The sequence below is a fragment of the Bufo gargarizans genome, chromosome 2 (assembly GCF_014858855.1).
Source record: "Bufo gargarizans isolate SCDJY-AF-19 chromosome 2, ASM1485885v1, whole genome shotgun sequence".
NCBI lineage: Eukaryota > Metazoa > Chordata > Amphibia > Anura > Bufonidae > Bufo > Bufo gargarizans.
In genome coordinates this window covers 531,952,195-531,969,378 of record NC_058081.1, presented here as the reverse complement: position 1 = coordinate 531,969,378, position 17,184 = coordinate 531,952,195, and the positions used below count along the sequence as shown (strand labels likewise).

The window sequence follows — 17,184 nt, the reverse complement described above, 5'->3', positions numbered from 1 at the left end:
GATCGTCCAGTGTCTTGATGGACAGCCAATTGGATCCTCCATCTCAGTGCTCACTTGACTTTTTTGTTCCATAACCCTCAGGATCATTTAAGAAATTCCAAATGACTGTCTTACTGCGTCCCACCTCAGCAGCGATGGTGCGCTGTGAGAGACCCTGCTTATGCAGTTCAACAACCTGACCACGTTAAAAAAGGGAGAGTTTTTTTGCTTTTGCCATCACAACGTGTGACTACCTGACAGAAAATGACAATGAATCCACATATTTGCACAGATTTGGCCTTTTAAAGGCATGTGGTCCTAAAATTTGGACCAGCTGAAAAACAGCCTGTTTCAGTTTAATTGTTATTTTAAATTAATTGAATGCTCAAAAAATGTTTTATCTCACTCCCATTTCTTTTTGTTGCATGTTGAAGCTCTACTTGAAACCTTGTTAAGATCCAACAATGTAAAATAAGATTTTTTTCCAAGTGGTCTTAAACTTTTGATCAGGATTGTACTATTCAATTTATACTATAAGACACTATATAATCTAGCATACACTACACTAGAGGACCTTTCATGGGTCCAAACATTGTAAATTATCAGGATATGTAGAGCGGCGCCCAGGGATCTCACTGAACTTACTATTATTCCTGGGCGCCGCTCAGTTCGCCAGCTGTGGCCCCCAGTATATTCTCCAGCTCTGTATGCCAATTGCTAGCATCGGAGCAATGAGGAGGAGACTTCCCTTTTTTTTCTCTCACTGGTTGTGACGCTCTGCGCTTTGATTGGACAACTGTCACGGATGAAGTTGCAGATAGCTGGAACTTATAAATAAATGACCGACTGGCTTGATCCCAAACTAAGGAGCATACAGGTGAGCCCTATAAAACCCTAAGAGCTCTCCCTGACTGCTATGCACATGCAAGGGTCTCAATGGTAGACGATTGTATGCCCACGTACCTAAGACTGTGTGACACCTGAAAACCCTATAATAGTGAGGGGACACGACCACCGACTCCCTGCACTTAATACGAACGGAGTCAGGGTCACCTAGAATTAAGCCAGCAAGGAAACACAATAAAGGAAAAGACTTATCTTGAGCAAACAGCAGCAGCAACCTTCAGCAGTGAACACTTCATCCAGGAAGTAGTATAAACCACAAAGTGAGGCAGTATGGGAGGGAATATAAAGGAAGACGATTAGTCTAAATAAGTGACACCTGGCAGAAGAAAAGGAGATGACAAAGTGAAACCAAAACAAAGAACGTCATACAAGAGGTAGAGAAGAAGGTCTGCCAGATCTTCACACAGAACTGGCGGTGACAACAAAGCTAGCATCCCTGCTGCCGTGTGCACAAAGCAGGGAGAGTGTGAAGTCCTATTCACCCTAATAGAGCTCTATCAGAGTGAATAGAACAAGGGATTAAAAGATCCCAGGTATAAATCACCCCTTTCCCAATTTTATATATAAACAATAAATAAACATATCACATATCGCCATGTCCAAAAAGTCCAAACTATTAAAGTATTTTTAAAAAATCTCCTATGCGGCGAACGCCGGAACAGAAAAAGAAAAAAAAAGCGCAATTCGAAATTTTTTTAAATGCGGAATACACGTGGCTTTTTTGGTGTTTTCTTTTTTTCGCGTGGTATCAAATATCGCAATACTTTTTTATCGAAATCAAATAAAAATTTGGGTATCGCAACAACCCTACTCCCTTCCACCCCTGAAGCTGAAAGAAGTTGATTTTTACCTTCATTTTTTCAATCCCTGTCGGCTGTGGAGTAGGAGGGGGTGTGGCCTAACCGGATTGAGGGAATGGCTTAGTGGGTCCTGGGGCAGGGTTTTTAAGGCTGGCCTGAATGGCCACCCTACCTGCCCCCTGAACTGTCACTCTGCTCCCTTAACAGTGTCATCCACAGCGCACTGCCCCTTTAAAGCTGGCCTGCAGTAGTGAAGAAAAATGGCTGGGTTGTTATGGAAACCTGGTGTAAAACTGTGTGTATGTGGAGACTAAGGACCTGCGAGCTTCTGTTGGCTGATAAGAGAGATGTGACTGTGTGTATGGCAGTTGGGATATGAAGAGAAAGACCTGCAGGCTTTTATTGGCTAATATAGGTCATGTGATGTGCCATATTTGCATTTTGGGGGAATATCTCAGGAACGGTACGTGCTAGAGAGCTGTGACCCCCCCCCCCCCCCCCCCACAAGTTTTCTTTCCAGGTAGCAAGGAATGTGTATACCAAGTTTCGTTGAAATCAATGGTTTTGATTGATCGCGGAACATACATACATACATAAATATATACATCCTTCTTTATATATATAGATGGCCAACTCTGATTTTTATGTTCTAAGGATCCGGTGAATGTCTTCTCACATGTGGTAACCATAGCCAATCTCCATCCGGGGACGTCTTACAACTGCAGCATCAGCACAGTCAGCCACCACACTCACAGCATTCCCACCTACATTGTTGTCTCTACATTGGGTAAGTGTTCAGATATGAATCTCAGCATCATTTACTTCCTATTTGTCCAAAGTTGTTGTAGTTACTGTAGTTAAGTTTGAATGGTGACTCTCCCATGTGATCACCCCCCATGTTATAGACAATGAATGGACGTTACAACCTGCAGAATTCAGCCACCAGTTTAATTGTTCTCAGCACTGGCTTTCTATAATCACAAGAATTGTCCTTACATGAGGCCTGGCATCGGGCATACAGTATATGTCATATAGGTCCAGCTTTTAGCACTGTTTAGGTGAATAATAATCTTTATAGTGCACAGAGCTCAGGTCCAAATCTCCAACGTAAACATAATTACATAAATGCTGCCTGCAGCCACCACTAGAGGCAGCTCACTACATATTGTGTTATTATGTAGCTGAGTGTATACAAATTATGCTTCTAAGCTCCCCCCAGTGGTGGCTCCAGGTAGCCGTAATGTTAAATTTAACTACCAACTATAATGCATGACTGGAAATGTATTGTTTTTATACATTTTCGTCACCCTTTACTGCATCTAAATAGCAACATAGATCAGCAGCAGATTACATTACATTCTACAATGCGAAGAAAAGACACTAGGAGAGTAGTAGTGCTTCCTTTTTTTCCATGCAGAGTTGTGACAAGCTGGCGGCACAGATAGCCTGCATATCACATTACATCCTAGAGTGTGGAAGACTGGAACCTAGGGTTGGGGTCTTTTACTGCGAATTATGAGCAACTTTTCACTTTAAGCTCCTTGAGTAGTATGAGGCTAGGGTGGCTTATCCAGTCTATTGTCTCCTAATTCTTCATAATTATACCCTGTTCTGAAATGACTATCGAAATCACAAGGATCCAAGACAAATTAACTGTTTGTCCAGGGCCAAGTGACATTCAGATCCTATAGAGTGATGTCTATGAGCAGTGTGGGCATACTGTATATAATAAAACATACACACACCTTTAAGACAGTAGCCTAGTGTGATCAGTTGGGACCTTCATGGCCTGAAGCCTGGATGTTCAGACAATGTGTATGGAAGAATTGTAGAAAATAATCTCTGTTCTATCTCCTAGTTGCTGAGGTAAACCCCAATGTTGTGGTGATATCACTGTTGGCCATTCTTAGCATACTGCTGATTGGGCTCTTACTGGTTACTCTGATTGTCTTACGAAGGAAACATCTCCAGATGTCAAGGTAATTCAATGACACAATCACCAGTATATGCACGTATCAGGTCTTACATTTGTTCTGCACCTGAGGTCTATATGAGCTGAGCATTTATTCAAACATGCATTTTCTCTGGTCACAACCAGAAGCAAACACTGCACCAAAACTCCACCGTGTAAACAAGGCCTATTATCTACCATAGGTCAATCAACATCTCTTTGCAATGCATATATTATTCACTACACAAAGGTAAGTGGACACCTAAACATCTGTTCCACCTACATCTCATTCCAGAAGCTGCTGGATGAGCTAGAAGCTTCCCTTCCTCTGCTTACTACTCTAACAGCCACCACTCATGGTTTTATGAATCTACATGTACACGGCCACAGCAGCATCAGTGCCTGACACATATTAATGTTAATTGACGTAAAATGTACCAAAATGTGGCACATTTCTGTAGCATAATGTTTTTTTCCATATTTATTAAAGGGCTTCTGTCAGTAGGAACATGTGCATCAACCTGGCTGACATTGGATATGTGCTAATGTCAGATGAACATAACTATATTAGTCCCATCTCACTACATGCTACCGTTATTAAGAAATGAGCCTCTAGGAGCGGGGGGTGTTGCTCCTGCTCCTAGAGGCTCCGTTCTTTGGCCACACCCTGCTAGACTTGATTGACAGGACCAGGCAGTGTGCACGTTATCCTGCCTGGCTCTGAGTTCGGCTGAAGAAAGGATGCTCGCCAGCTGCGAACTTGAGTGATGCCGGCATCACTGAGGACGAGATGGTGTACTGCAATGTATGTACCGCAGGAGCAGTAAGGATGTCCACAGCCGGCGAGCATCCTTTCTTCACTATGCCTGAACCACATACTAAATGGCTCGAGATTTCACCTAAACTGAGGGCCAGGCAGGATGAAATGAACACTGCCTGGCCTTGTCAATCAAGTCTAGCAGTGCGTGGCCAGAGGTGGCAGAACAAAGCTATTTAGTATGTATTTTGCAGGCATTTACACAGCTGAAAATGCTGCAGAAGAAAAGGAATACAACAAAAGTTGCCTTGGATTATACTGCATGAACATAGAGTCACAATGCATGTATCAGTTGGTTTGTCAATCAATCAGTACTAATGTATCATGAGCATTGGTCACTTTATTACTAAACTTTTAATTAATAACTTAACTTATACTTAATTTTAGGGAATGTGGGGCTGGAACATTCATCAATTTTGCCACACTGGAAAGAGATGGGAAACTTCCATACAACTGGTGAGTGTGCTTGAGATAATAAATGGGTAAAAGAGAAAAATATATATTTATATATAGTGGTAGAGCCCTGTCATTATTAGTGTTGATCCCGAATATTCGAATGTCTAATTTTTATCGCGAATATAGGTACTTCGAAAATTCACGAATATTCTGAATATAGTGATATATATTCGTAATTTCGAATATTCAAATTTTTTTTTTAATCAGTACACATGATCCCTCCCCGCTTCTAGCTTGTGGACCAATGAGAAGGCTGCAGTATATTTGACTTTAGGAGTAGTGCTGTTTGCGAATTTTCGTAATGCACATTTTTATTGCGAATTTTTCAACTTACAACTATTAGACAAAGAAGATTATAGCACTATATTAGCTAAATTGCTCTTGTTTTTTTTCCGAATATTCGCTATATTGCTATAACTTCATTTTATCGAATATTCGTAATATTCTAAAACAAGAATATATAGCAATATAGCGAATATTCGAAAAAAACAAATTTAGAGCAATTTAGCTAATATAGTGCTATAATCTTCTTTGTCTAATAGTTGTAAGTTGCAATAAAAATTCGCATTACGAAAATTTGCATATTACACGATCATTACCTTGCCGATTTTTCGAGTAACAAAATCATAGAATATAATGAATATTCGAATTTACGAATATTCAACGAATATTCTACAAAATATTTGCGAAATATCGCGAATTTAAATATGACCCCGTACAGAGCGTAATAATGACTAGTGATGAGCGGCATCACTAGTCATTATTATGCTCTGTATTTGGTATATTTGTATATAGAGGTACAGTCCTGTCATTATTACGCTCTGTACTTGGTATATTTGTATACAGAGGTATAGTCCTGTCATTATTACTCTCTGTACTTGGTATATTTGTATACAGAGGTATAGTCCTGTCATTATTACGCTCTGTACTTGGTATATTTGTATACAGAGGTATAGTCCTGTCATTATTACGCTCTGTACTTGGTATATTTGTATACAGAGGTATAGTCCTGTCATTATTACGCTCTGTACTTGGTATATTTGTACAGGTCCTTCTAAAAAAAATAGCATATTGTGATAAAGTTAATTATTTTCTGTAATGTACTGATAAAATTAGACTTTCATATATTTTAGATTCATTACACACCAGCTGAAGTAGTTCAAGCCTTTTATTGTTTTAATATTGATGATTTTGGCATACAGCTCGTGAAAACCCAAATTTCCTATCTCAAAAAATTAGCATATTTCATCCGACCAATAAAAGAAAAGTGTTTTTAATACAAAAAAAGTCAACCTTCAAATAATTATGTTCAGTTATGCACTCAATACTTGGTCGGGAATCCTTTTGCAGAAATGACTGCTTCAATGTGGCGTGGCATGGAGGCAATCAGCCTGTGGCACTGCTGAGGTGTTATGGAGGCCCAGGATGCTTCGATAGCGGCCTCAAGCTCATCCAGAGTGTTGGGTCTTGTGTCTCTCAACTTTCTCTTCCCAATATCCCACAGATTATCTATGGAATTCAGGTCAGGAGAGTTGGCAGGCCAATAGAGCACAGTGATACCATGGTCAGTAAACCATTTACCAGTGGTTTTGGCACTGTGAGCAGGTGCCAGGTCGTGCTGAAAAATGAAATCTTCATCTCCATAAAGCTTTTCAGCAGATGGAAGCATGAAGTGCTCCAAAATCTCCTGATCGCTAGCTGCATTGACCCTGCCCTTGATAAAACACAGTGGACCAACACCAGCAGCTGACATGGCACCCCAGACCATCACTGACTGTGGGTACTTGACACTGGACTTCAGCCATTTTGGCATTTCCCTCTCCCCAGTCTTCCTCCAGACTCTGGCACCTTGATTTCCGAATGACATGCAAAATTTGCTTTCATCCGAAAAAAGTACTTTGGACCACTGAGCAACAGTCCAGTGCTGCTTCTCTGTAGCCCAGGTCAGGCGCTTCTGCCACTGTTTCTGGTTCAAAAGTGGCTTGACCTGGGGAATGCGGCACCTGTAGCCCATTTCCTGCACACGCCTGTACACGGTGGCTCTGGATGTTTCTACTCCAGACTCAGTCCACTGCTTCTGCAGGTCCCCCAAGGTCTGGAATCGGTCCTTCTCCACAATCTTCCTCAGGGTCCGGTCACCTCTTCTCGTTGTGCAGCGTTTTCTGCCACACTTTTTCCTTCCCACAGACTTCCCACTGAGGTGCCTTGATACAGCACTCAGGGAACAGCCTATTCGTTCAGAAATTTCTTTCTGTGTCTTACCCTCTTGCTTGAGGGTGTCAATGATGGCCTTCTGGACAGCAGTCAGGTCGGCAGTCTTACCCATGATTGCGGTTTTGAGTAATGAACCAGGCTGGGAGTTTTTAAAAGCCTCAGGAATCTTTTGCAGGTGTTTAGAGTTAATTAGTTGATTCAGATGATTAGGTTAATAGCTCGTTTAGAGAACCTTTTCATGATATGCTAATTTTTTTAGATAGGAATTTTGGGTTTTCATGAGCTGTATGCCAAAATCATCAATATTAAAACAATAAAAGGCTTGAACTACTTCAGTTGGTGTGTAATGAATCTAAAATATATGAAAGTCTAATGTTTATCAGTACATTGCAGAAAATGCTTATTTTTTTAGAAGGACCTGTATATAGAGATATAGTCCTGTCATTATTACGCTCTATATTTGATATACTGTATTTGTATATAGAGGTACAGTCCTGTCATTATGCTCTATACTTGATATATTTGTATATAGAGGATCATCTGTAAAGAATAAATCAAGGCAACTGGACGTACTGTAGATTTCTTGAAAACGTTTAACTCGTTCACACGAGAAAGCTACAGTACGTTTTCAAGAAATCTACAGTACGTCCAGTTGCCGTGATTTATTCTTTACAGATATACCATGACCTGGATAAATGAGAACCTTCACAGACATAGAGGTACAGTCCTGTCATTATTCTTGGTAATTGGTATATTTGTATATAAAGGTACAGTCCTGTCATTATTCCGCTCTATACTTGATATATTTGTATATAGATGTACAGTCCTGTCATTATTATTCTTTGTAATTGGTATATTTGTATATAGAGGTACAGTCTAGGGATGAGCGAACTCGAACTGTATAGTTCGGGTTCGTACCGAATTTTGGGGTGTCCGTGACACGGACCCGAACCCGGACATTTTCGTAAAAGTCCGGGTTCGGGTTCGGTGTTCGTCGCTTTCTTGGCGCTTTTGTGACGCTTTCTTGGCGCTTTTTGAAAGGCTGCAAAGCAGCCAATCAACAAGCGTCATACTACTTGCCCCAAGAGGCCGTCACAGCCATGCCTACTATTGGCATGGCTGTGATTGGCCAGAGCACCATGTGACCCAGCCTCTATTTAAGCTGGAGTCACATAGCGCCGCCCGTCACTCTGCTCTGATCAGCATAGGGAGAGGTTGCGGCTGCGACAGTAGGGCGAGATTAGGCAGATTAACTCCTCCAAAGGACTTGATTAATCGATCGATCTGCAGCTGTGCATCATTGAGCTGCTGAAATTCAAATGCTCACTGTTTTTAGGCTGCCCAGACCGTTTGTCAGTCACTTTTTTCTGGGGTGATCGGCGGCCATTTTGTGTCTTGTGCGGTGCTGCGACCAAGTGCATCCAAGCTGCGACCAAGTGCATTTAACCCTCAATGGTGTGGTTGTTTTTTGGCTAAAGCCTACATCAGGGTGAAGCTGTCACACCAAGTGCATTTAACCAGCAATAGTCTGTTCATTTTTTTGGCCATATACTAAATCAGGGGCAAGCTGCGCCTGTCACCAAGTGCATTTAACCCTCAATGGTGTGGTTGTTTTTTGGCTAAAGCCTACATCAGGGTGAAGCTGTCACACCAAGTGCATTTAACCAGCAATAGTCTGTTCATTTTTTGGCCATATACTACATCAGGGGCAAGCTGCGCCCGTCACCAAGTGCATTTAACCCTCAGTAGTGTGGTGCGTCAAGCTGTGACACCAAGTGCATTTAACCAGCAATAGTCTGTTCATTTTTTGGCCATATACTAAATCAGGGGCAAGCTGCGCCCGTCACCAAGTGCATTTAACCAGCAATAGTGTGGTTATTTTTTGGCCATATCCCAGTCTAATTCTGTCACTAAATCCATACCGGTCACCCAGCGCCTAAATACTAGGCCTCAAATTTATATCCCGCTAAATCTCTCGTTACCGCTGTCCTGTTGTGGCTGGGAAAGTTATTTAGTGTCCGTCAAAGCACATTTTTTGTTCTGGGTTGAAGTACAATTCCCAATTTAGCAATTTCATAATTTAGTGGTTCCTGCTATATCAGAGCTATTTGAAATCTATCCCTAAAAGGGTATATAATATTCAAGGTGCACATTGGGTCATTCAGAATAACTTCACACACACCCGCTACTGTGTATTTCCAAGTCTAATTCTGTCACTAAACCCATACCTGTCACCCAGCGCCTAAATACTAGGCCTCAAATTTATATCCTGCTAAATCTCTCGTTACCGCTGTCCTGTTGTGGCTGGGAAAGTTATTTAGTGTCCGTCAAAGCACATTTTTTGTTCTGGGTTGAAATACAATTCCCAATTTAGCAATTTCATAATTTAGTGGTTTCTGCTATATCAGAGCTATTTGAAATCTATCCCTAAAAGGGTATATAATATTCAAGGTGCACATTGGGTCATTCAGAATAACTTCACACACACCCGCTACTGTGTATTTCTAAGTCTAATTCTGTCACTAAACCCATACCTGTCACCCAGCGCCTAAATACTAGGCCTCAAATTTATATCCTGCTAAATCTCTCGTTAACGCTGTCCTGTTGTGGCTGGGAAAGTTATTTAGTGTCCGTCAAAGCACATTTTTTGTTCTGGGTTTAAATACAATTCCCAATTTAACAATTTCATAATTTAGTGGTTTCTGCTATATCAGAGCTATTTGAAATCTATCCCTAAAAGGGTATATAATATTCAAGGTGCACATTGGGTCATTCAGAATAACTTCACACACACCCGCTACTGTGTATTTCCAAGTCTAATTCTGTCACTAAACCCATACCTGTCACCCAGCGCCTAAATACTAGGCCTCAAATTTATATCCTGCTAAATCTCTCGTTACCGCTGTCCTGTTGTGGCTGGGAAAGTTATTTAGTGTCCGTCAAAGCACATTTTTTGTTCTGGGTTGAAATACAATTCCCAATTTAGCAATTTCATAATTTAGTGGTTTCTGCTATATCAGAGCTATTTGAAATCTATCCCTAAAAGGGTATATAATATTCAAGGTGCACATTGGGTCATTCAGAATAACTTCACACACACCCGCTACTGTGTATTTCTAAGTCTAATTCTGTCACTAAACCCATACCTGTCACCCAGCGCCTAAATACTAGGCCTCAAATTTATATCCTGCTAAATCTCTCGTTAACGCTGTCCTGTTGTGGCTGGGAAAGTTATTTAGTGTCCGTCAAAGCACATTTTTTGTTCTGGGTTTAAATACAATTCCCAATTTAACAATTTCATAATTTAGTGGTTTCTGCTATATCAGAGCTATTTGAAATCTATCCCTAAAAGGGTATATAATATTCAAGGTGCACATTGGGTCATTCAGAATAACTTCACACACACCCGCTACTGTGTATTTCCAAGTCTAATTCTGTCACTAAACCCATACCTGTCACCCAGCGCCTAAATACTAGGCCTCAAATTTATATCCTGCTAAATCTCTCGTTAACGCTGTCCTGTTGTGGCTGGGAAAGTTATTTAGTGTCCGTCAAAGCACATTTTTTGTTCTGGGTTGAAATACAATTCCCAATTTAGCAATTTCATAATTTAGTGGTTTCTGCTATATCAGAGCTATTTGAAATCTATCCCTAAAAGGGTATATAATATTCAAGGTGCACATTGGGTCATTCAGAATAACTTCACACACACCCGCTACTGTGTATTTCTAAGTCTAATTCTGTCACTAAACCCATACCTGTCACCCAGCGCCTAAATACTAGGCCTCAAATTTATATCCTGCTAAATCTCTCGTTAACGCTGTCCTGTTGTGGCTGTGAAAGTTATTTAGTGTCCGTCAAAGCACATTTTTTGTTCTGGGTTTAAATACAATTCCCAATTTAACAATTTCATAATTTAGTGGTTTCTGCTATATCAGAGCTATTTGAAATCTATCCCTAAAAGGGTATATAATATTCAAGGTGCACATTGGGTCATTCAGAATAACTTCACACACACCCGCTACTGTGTATTTCCAAGTCTAATTCTGTCACTAAACCCATACCTGTCACCCAGCGCCTAAATACTAGGCCTCAAATTTATATCCTGCTAAATCTCTCGTTAACGCTGTCCTGTTGTGGCTGGGAAAGTTATTTAGTGTCCGTCAAAGCACATTTTTTGTTCTGGGTTTAAATACAATTCCCAATTTAACAATTTCATAATTTAGTGGTTTCTGCTATATCAGAGCTATTTGAAATCTATCCCTAAAAGGGTATATAATATTCAAGGTGCACATTGGGTCATTCAGAATAACTTCACACACACACGCTTCTGTGCATTTCCAAGTCTAATTCTGTCACTAAATCCATACCGGTCACCCAGCGCCTAAATACTAGGCCTCAAATTTATATCCCGCTGAATTTGAATACAATACATTGGGCCAAATAATATATTTGTTGTTGTGGTGAACCATAACAATGAGAAAAACATCTAGTAAGGGACGCGGACGTGGACATGGTCGTGGTGGTGTTAGTGGACCCTCTGGTGCTGGGAGAGGACGTGGCCGTTCTGCCACATCCACACGTCCTAGTGTACCAACTACCTCAGGTCCCAGTAGCCGCCAGAATTTACAGCGATATATGGTGGGGCCCAATGCCGTTCTAAGGATGGTAAGGCCTGAGCAGGTACAGGCATTAGTCAATTGGGTGGCCGACAGTGGATCCAGCACGTTCACATTATCTCCCACCCAGTCTTCTGCAGAAAGCGCACAGATGGCGCCTGAAAACCAACCCCATCAGTCTGTCACATCACCCCCATGCATACCAGGGAAACTGTCTCAGCCTCAAGTTATGCAGCAGTCTCTTATGCTGTTTGAAGACTCCGCTGGCAGGGTTTCCCAAGGGCATCCACCTAGCCCTTCCCCAGCGGTGAAAGACATAGAATGCACTGACGCACAACCACTTATGTTTCCTGATGATGAGGACATGGGAATACCACCTCAGCATGTCTCTGATGATGACGAAACACAGGTGCCAACTGCTGCGTCTTTCTGCAGTGTGCAGACTGAACAGGAGGTCAGGGATCAAGACTGGGTGGAAGACGATGCAGGGGACGATGAGGTCCTAGACCCCACATGGAATGAAGGTCGTGCCACTGACTTTCACAGTTCGGAGGAAGAGGCAGTGGTGAGACCGAGCCAACAGCGTAGCAAAAGAGGGAGCAGTGGGCAAAAGCAGAACACCCGCCGCCAAGAGACTCCGCCTGCTACTGACCGCCGCCATCTGGGACCGAGCACCCCAAAGGCAGCTTCAAGGAGTTCCCTGGCATGGCACTTCTTCAAACAATGTGCTGACGACAAGACCCGAGTGGTTTGCACGCTGTGCCATCAGAGCCTGAAGCGAGGCATTAACGTTCTGAACCTGAGCACAACCTGCATGACCAGGCACCTGCATGCAAAGCATGAACTGCAGTGGAGTAAACACCTTAAAACCAAGGAAGTCACTCAGGCTCCCCCTGCTACCTCTTCTGCTGCTGCCGCCTCGGCCTATTCTGCTGCTGCCGCCTCGGCCTCTTCCTCCGCCTCTGGAGGAACGTTGGCACCTGCCGCCCAGCAAACAGGGGATGTACCACCAACACCACCACCACCACCTCCGTCACCAAGCGTCTCAACCATGTCACACGCCAGCGTTCAGCTCTCCATCTCACAAACATTTGATAGAAAGCGTAAATTCCCACCTAGCCACCCTCGATCCCTGGCCCTGAATGCCAGCATTTCTAAACTACTGGCCTATGAAATGCTGTCATTTAGGCTGGTGGACACAGACAGCTTCAAACAGCTCATGTCGCTTGCTGTCCCACAGTATGTTGTTCCCAGCCGGCACTACTTCTCCAAGAGAGCCGTGCCTTCCCTGCACAACCAAGTATCCGATAAAATCAAGTGTGCACTGCGCAACGCCATCTGTAGCAAGGTCCACCTAACCACAGATACGTGGACCAGTAAGCACGGCCAGGGACGCTATATCTCCCTAACTGCACACTGGGTAAATGTAGTGGCAGCTGGGCCCCAGGCGGAGAGCTGTTTGGCGCACGTCCTTCCGCCGCCAAGGATCGCAGGGCAACATTCTTTGCCTCCTGTTGCCACCTCCTCCTTCTCGGCTTCCTCCTCCTCTTCTTCCACCTGCTCATCCAGTCAGCCACACACCTTCACCACCAACTTCAGCACAGCCCGGGGTAAACGTCAGCAGGCCATTCTGAAACTCATATGTTTGGGGGACAGGCCCCACACCGCACAGGAGTTGTGGCGGGGTATTGAACAACAGACCGACGAGTGGTTGCTGCCGGTGAGCCTCAAGCCCGGCCTGGTGGTGTGTGATAATGGGCGAAATCTCGTTGCAGCTCTGGGACTAGCCAATTTGACGCACATCCCTTGCTTGGCGCATGTGCTGAATTTGGTGGTGCAGAAGTTCATTCACAACTACCCCGACATGTCAGAGCTGCTGCATAAAGTGCGGGCCGTCTGTTCGCGCTTCCGGCGTTCACATCCTGCTGCTGCTCGCCTGTCTGCGCTACAGCGTAACTTCGGCCTTCCCGCTCACCGCCTCATATGCGACGTGCCCACCAGGTGGAACTCCACCTTGCACATGCTGGACAGACTGTGCGAGCAGCAGCAGGCCATAGTGGAGTTTCAGCTGCAGCACGCACGGGTCAGTCGCACTACAGAACAGCACCACTTCACCACCAATGACTGGGCCTCCATGCGAGACCTGTGTGCCCTGTTGCGCTGTTTCGAGTACTCCACCAACATGGCCAGTGGCGATGACACCGTTATCAGCGTTACAATACCACTTCTATGTCTCCTTGAGAAAACACTTAGGGCGATGATGGAAGAGGAGGTGGCCCAGGAGGAGGAGGAGGAGGAGGAGGAGGAAGAGGGGTCATTTTTAGCACTTTCAGGCCAGTCTCTTCGAAGTGACTCAGAGGGAGGTTTTTGGCAACAGCAGAGGCCAGGTACAAATGTGGCCAGCCAGGGCCCACTACTGGAGGACGAGGAGGACGAGGATGAGGAGGAGGTGGAGGAGGATGAGGATGAAGCATGGTCACAGCGGGGTGGCACCCAACGCAGCTCGGGTCCATCACTGGTGCGTGGCTGGGGGGAAAGGCAGGACGATGACGATACGCCTCCCACAGAGGACAGCTTGTCCTTACCCCTGGGCAGCCTGGCACACATGAGCGACTACATGCTGCAGTGCCTGCGCAACGACAGCAGAGTTGCCCACATTTTAACCTGTGCGGACTACTGGGTTGCCACCCTGCTGGATCCACGCTACAAAGACAATGTGCCCACCTTACTTCCTGCACTGGAGCGTGATAGGAAGATGCGCGAGTACAAGCGCACGTTGGTAGACGCGCTACTGAGAGCATTCCCAAATGTCACAGGGGAACAAGTGGAAGCCCAAGGCCAAGGCAGAGGAGGAGCAAGAGGTCGCCAAGGCAGCTGTGTCACGGCCAGCTCCTCTGAGGGCAGGGTTAGCATGGCAGAGATGTGGAAAACTTTTGTCAACACGCCACAGCTAACTGCACCACCACCTGATACGCAACGTGTTAGCAGGAGGCAACATTTCACTAACATGGTGGAACAGTACGTGTGCACACCCCTCCACGTACTGACTGATGGTTCGGCCCCATTCAACTTCTGGGTCTCTAAATTGTCCACGTGGCCAGAGCTAGCCTTTTATGCCTTGGAGGTGCTGGCCTGCCCGGCAGCCAGCGTTTTGTCTGAACATGTATTCAGCACGGCAGGGGGCGTCATTACAGACAAACGCAGCCGCCTGTCTACAGCCAATGTGGACAAGCTGACGTTCATAAAAATGAACCAGGCATGGATCCCACAGGACCTGTCCGTCCCTTGTCCAGATTAGACATTAACTACCTCCCCATAACCATATATTATTGGACTCCAGGGCACTTCCTCATTCAATCCTATTTTTATTTTCATTTTACCATTATATTGCGAGGCTACCCAAAGTTGAATGAACCTCTCCTCTGCCTGTGTGCTAGGCCTAAATATATGCCAATGGACTGTTGCAGTGGTGGCTGACATGAAGCCTGATTCTCTGCTATGACATGCAGACTAATTCTCTGCTGACATGAAGCCAGATTGTCTGTTACGGGACCTCTCTCCTCTGCCTGGGTGCTGGGCCTAAATATATGCCAATGGACTGTTGCAGTGGTGGGTGACGTGAAGCCTCATTCTCTGCTATGACATGCAGACTGATTCTCTGCTGACATGAAGCCAGATTGTCTGTTACGGGACCTCTCTGCTCTGCCTGTGTGCTAGGCCTAAATATATGCCAATGGACTGTTGCAGTGGTGGGTGACGTGAAGCCTCATTCTCTGCTATGACATGCAGACTGATTCTCTGCTGACATGAAGCCAGATCGTCTGTTACGGGACCTCTCTGCTCTGCCTGTGTGCTAGGCCTAAATATATGCCAATGGACTGTTGCAGTGGTGGGTGACGTGAAGCCTCATTCTCTGCTATGACATGCAGACTGATTCTCTGCTGACATGAAGCCAGATTGTCTGTTACGGGACCTCTCTGCTCTGCCTGTGTGCTAGGCCTAAATATATGCCAATGGACTGTTGCAGTGGTGGGTGACGTGAAGCCTCATTCTCTGCTATGACATGCAGACTGATTCTCTGCTGTCATGAAGCCAGATTGTCTGTTACGGGACCTCTCTGCTCTGCCTGTGTGCTAGGCCTAAATATATGCCAATGGACTGTTGCAGTGGTGGGTGACGTGAAGCCTCATTCTCTGCTATGACATGCAGACTGATTCTCTGCTGACATGAAGCCAGATTGTCTGTTACGGGACCTCTCTGCTCTGCCTGTGTGCTAGGCCTAAATATATGCCAATGGACTGTTGCAGTGGTGGGTGACGTGAAGCCTCATTCTCTGCTATGACATGCAGACTGATTCTCTGCTGTCATGAAGCCAGATTGTCTGTTACGGGACCTCTCTGCTCTGCCTGTGTGCTAGGCCTAAATATATGCCAATGGACTGTTGCAGTGGTGGGTGACGTGAAGCCTCATTCTCTGCTATGACATGCAGACTGATTCTCTGCTGACATGAAGCCAGATCGTCTGTTACGGGACCTCTCTGCTCTGCCTGTGTGCTAGGCCTAAATATATGCCAATGGACTGTTGCAGTGGTGGGTGACGTGAAGCCTCATTCTCTGCTATGACATGCAGACTGATTCTCTGCTGACATGAAGCCAGATTGTCTGTTACGGGACCTCTCTGCTCTGCCTGTGTGCTAGGCCTAAATATATGCCAATGGACTGTTGCAGTGGTGGGTGACGTGAAGCCTCATTCTCTGCTATGACATGCAGACTGATTCTCTGCTGTCATGAAGCCAGATTGTCTGTTACGGGACCTCTCTGCTCTGCCTGTGTGCTAGGCCTAAATATATGCCAATGGACTGTTGCAGTGGTGGGTGACGTGAAGCCTCATTCTCTGCTATGACATGCAGACTGATTCTCTGCTGACATGAAGCCAGATTGTCTGTTACGGGACCTCTCTCCTCTGCCTGTGTGCTAGGCCTAAATATATGCCAATGGACTGTTGCAGTGGTGGCTGACGTGAAGCCTCATTCTCTGCTATGACATGCAGACTAATTCTCTGCTGACATGAAGCCAGATTGTCTGTTACGGGACCTCTCTCCTCTGCCTGGGTGCTGGGCCTAAATTTATGAAAATGGACTCTTACAGTGGTGGGTGACGTGAAGCCTGATTCTCTGCTATGACATGAAGACTGATTCTCTGCTGACATGAAGCCAGATTGTCTGTTACGGGACCTCTCTCCTCTGCCTGGGTGCCGGGGCCTAAATATCTGAGAATGGACTGTTCCAGTGGTGGGTGACGGGAAGCCAGATTCTCTGCTATGGAACCTCTCTCCAATTGATTTTGGTTAATTTTTATTTATTTAATTTTTATTTTAATTAATTTCCCTATCCACATTTGTTTGCAGGGGATTTACCTACATGTTGCTGCCTTTTGCAGCCCT

At 44.7% G+C, this 17,184-nt stretch overlaps 1 protein-coding gene across 5 annotated transcripts in view; it reads left to right on the top strand.

Moving 5' to 3' along the window:
• Positions 1-17,184, top strand: part of PTPRO (protein tyrosine phosphatase receptor type O) — a 149,345-nt gene that overhangs the window by 70,227 nt on the left and 61,934 nt on the right. For all 5 annotated transcript variants that reach the window (XM_044281509.1, XM_044281508.1, XM_044281507.1 and 2 more), the window contains 3 exons: positions 2,340-2,472; positions 3,544-3,664; positions 4,841-4,909. In XM_044281509.1, coding sequence (XP_044137444.1) covers positions 2,340-2,472; positions 3,544-3,664; positions 4,841-4,909 — 323 coding nt within the window. The remainder of the gene's footprint in view (positions 1-2,339; positions 2,473-3,543; positions 3,665-4,840; positions 4,910-17,184) is intronic.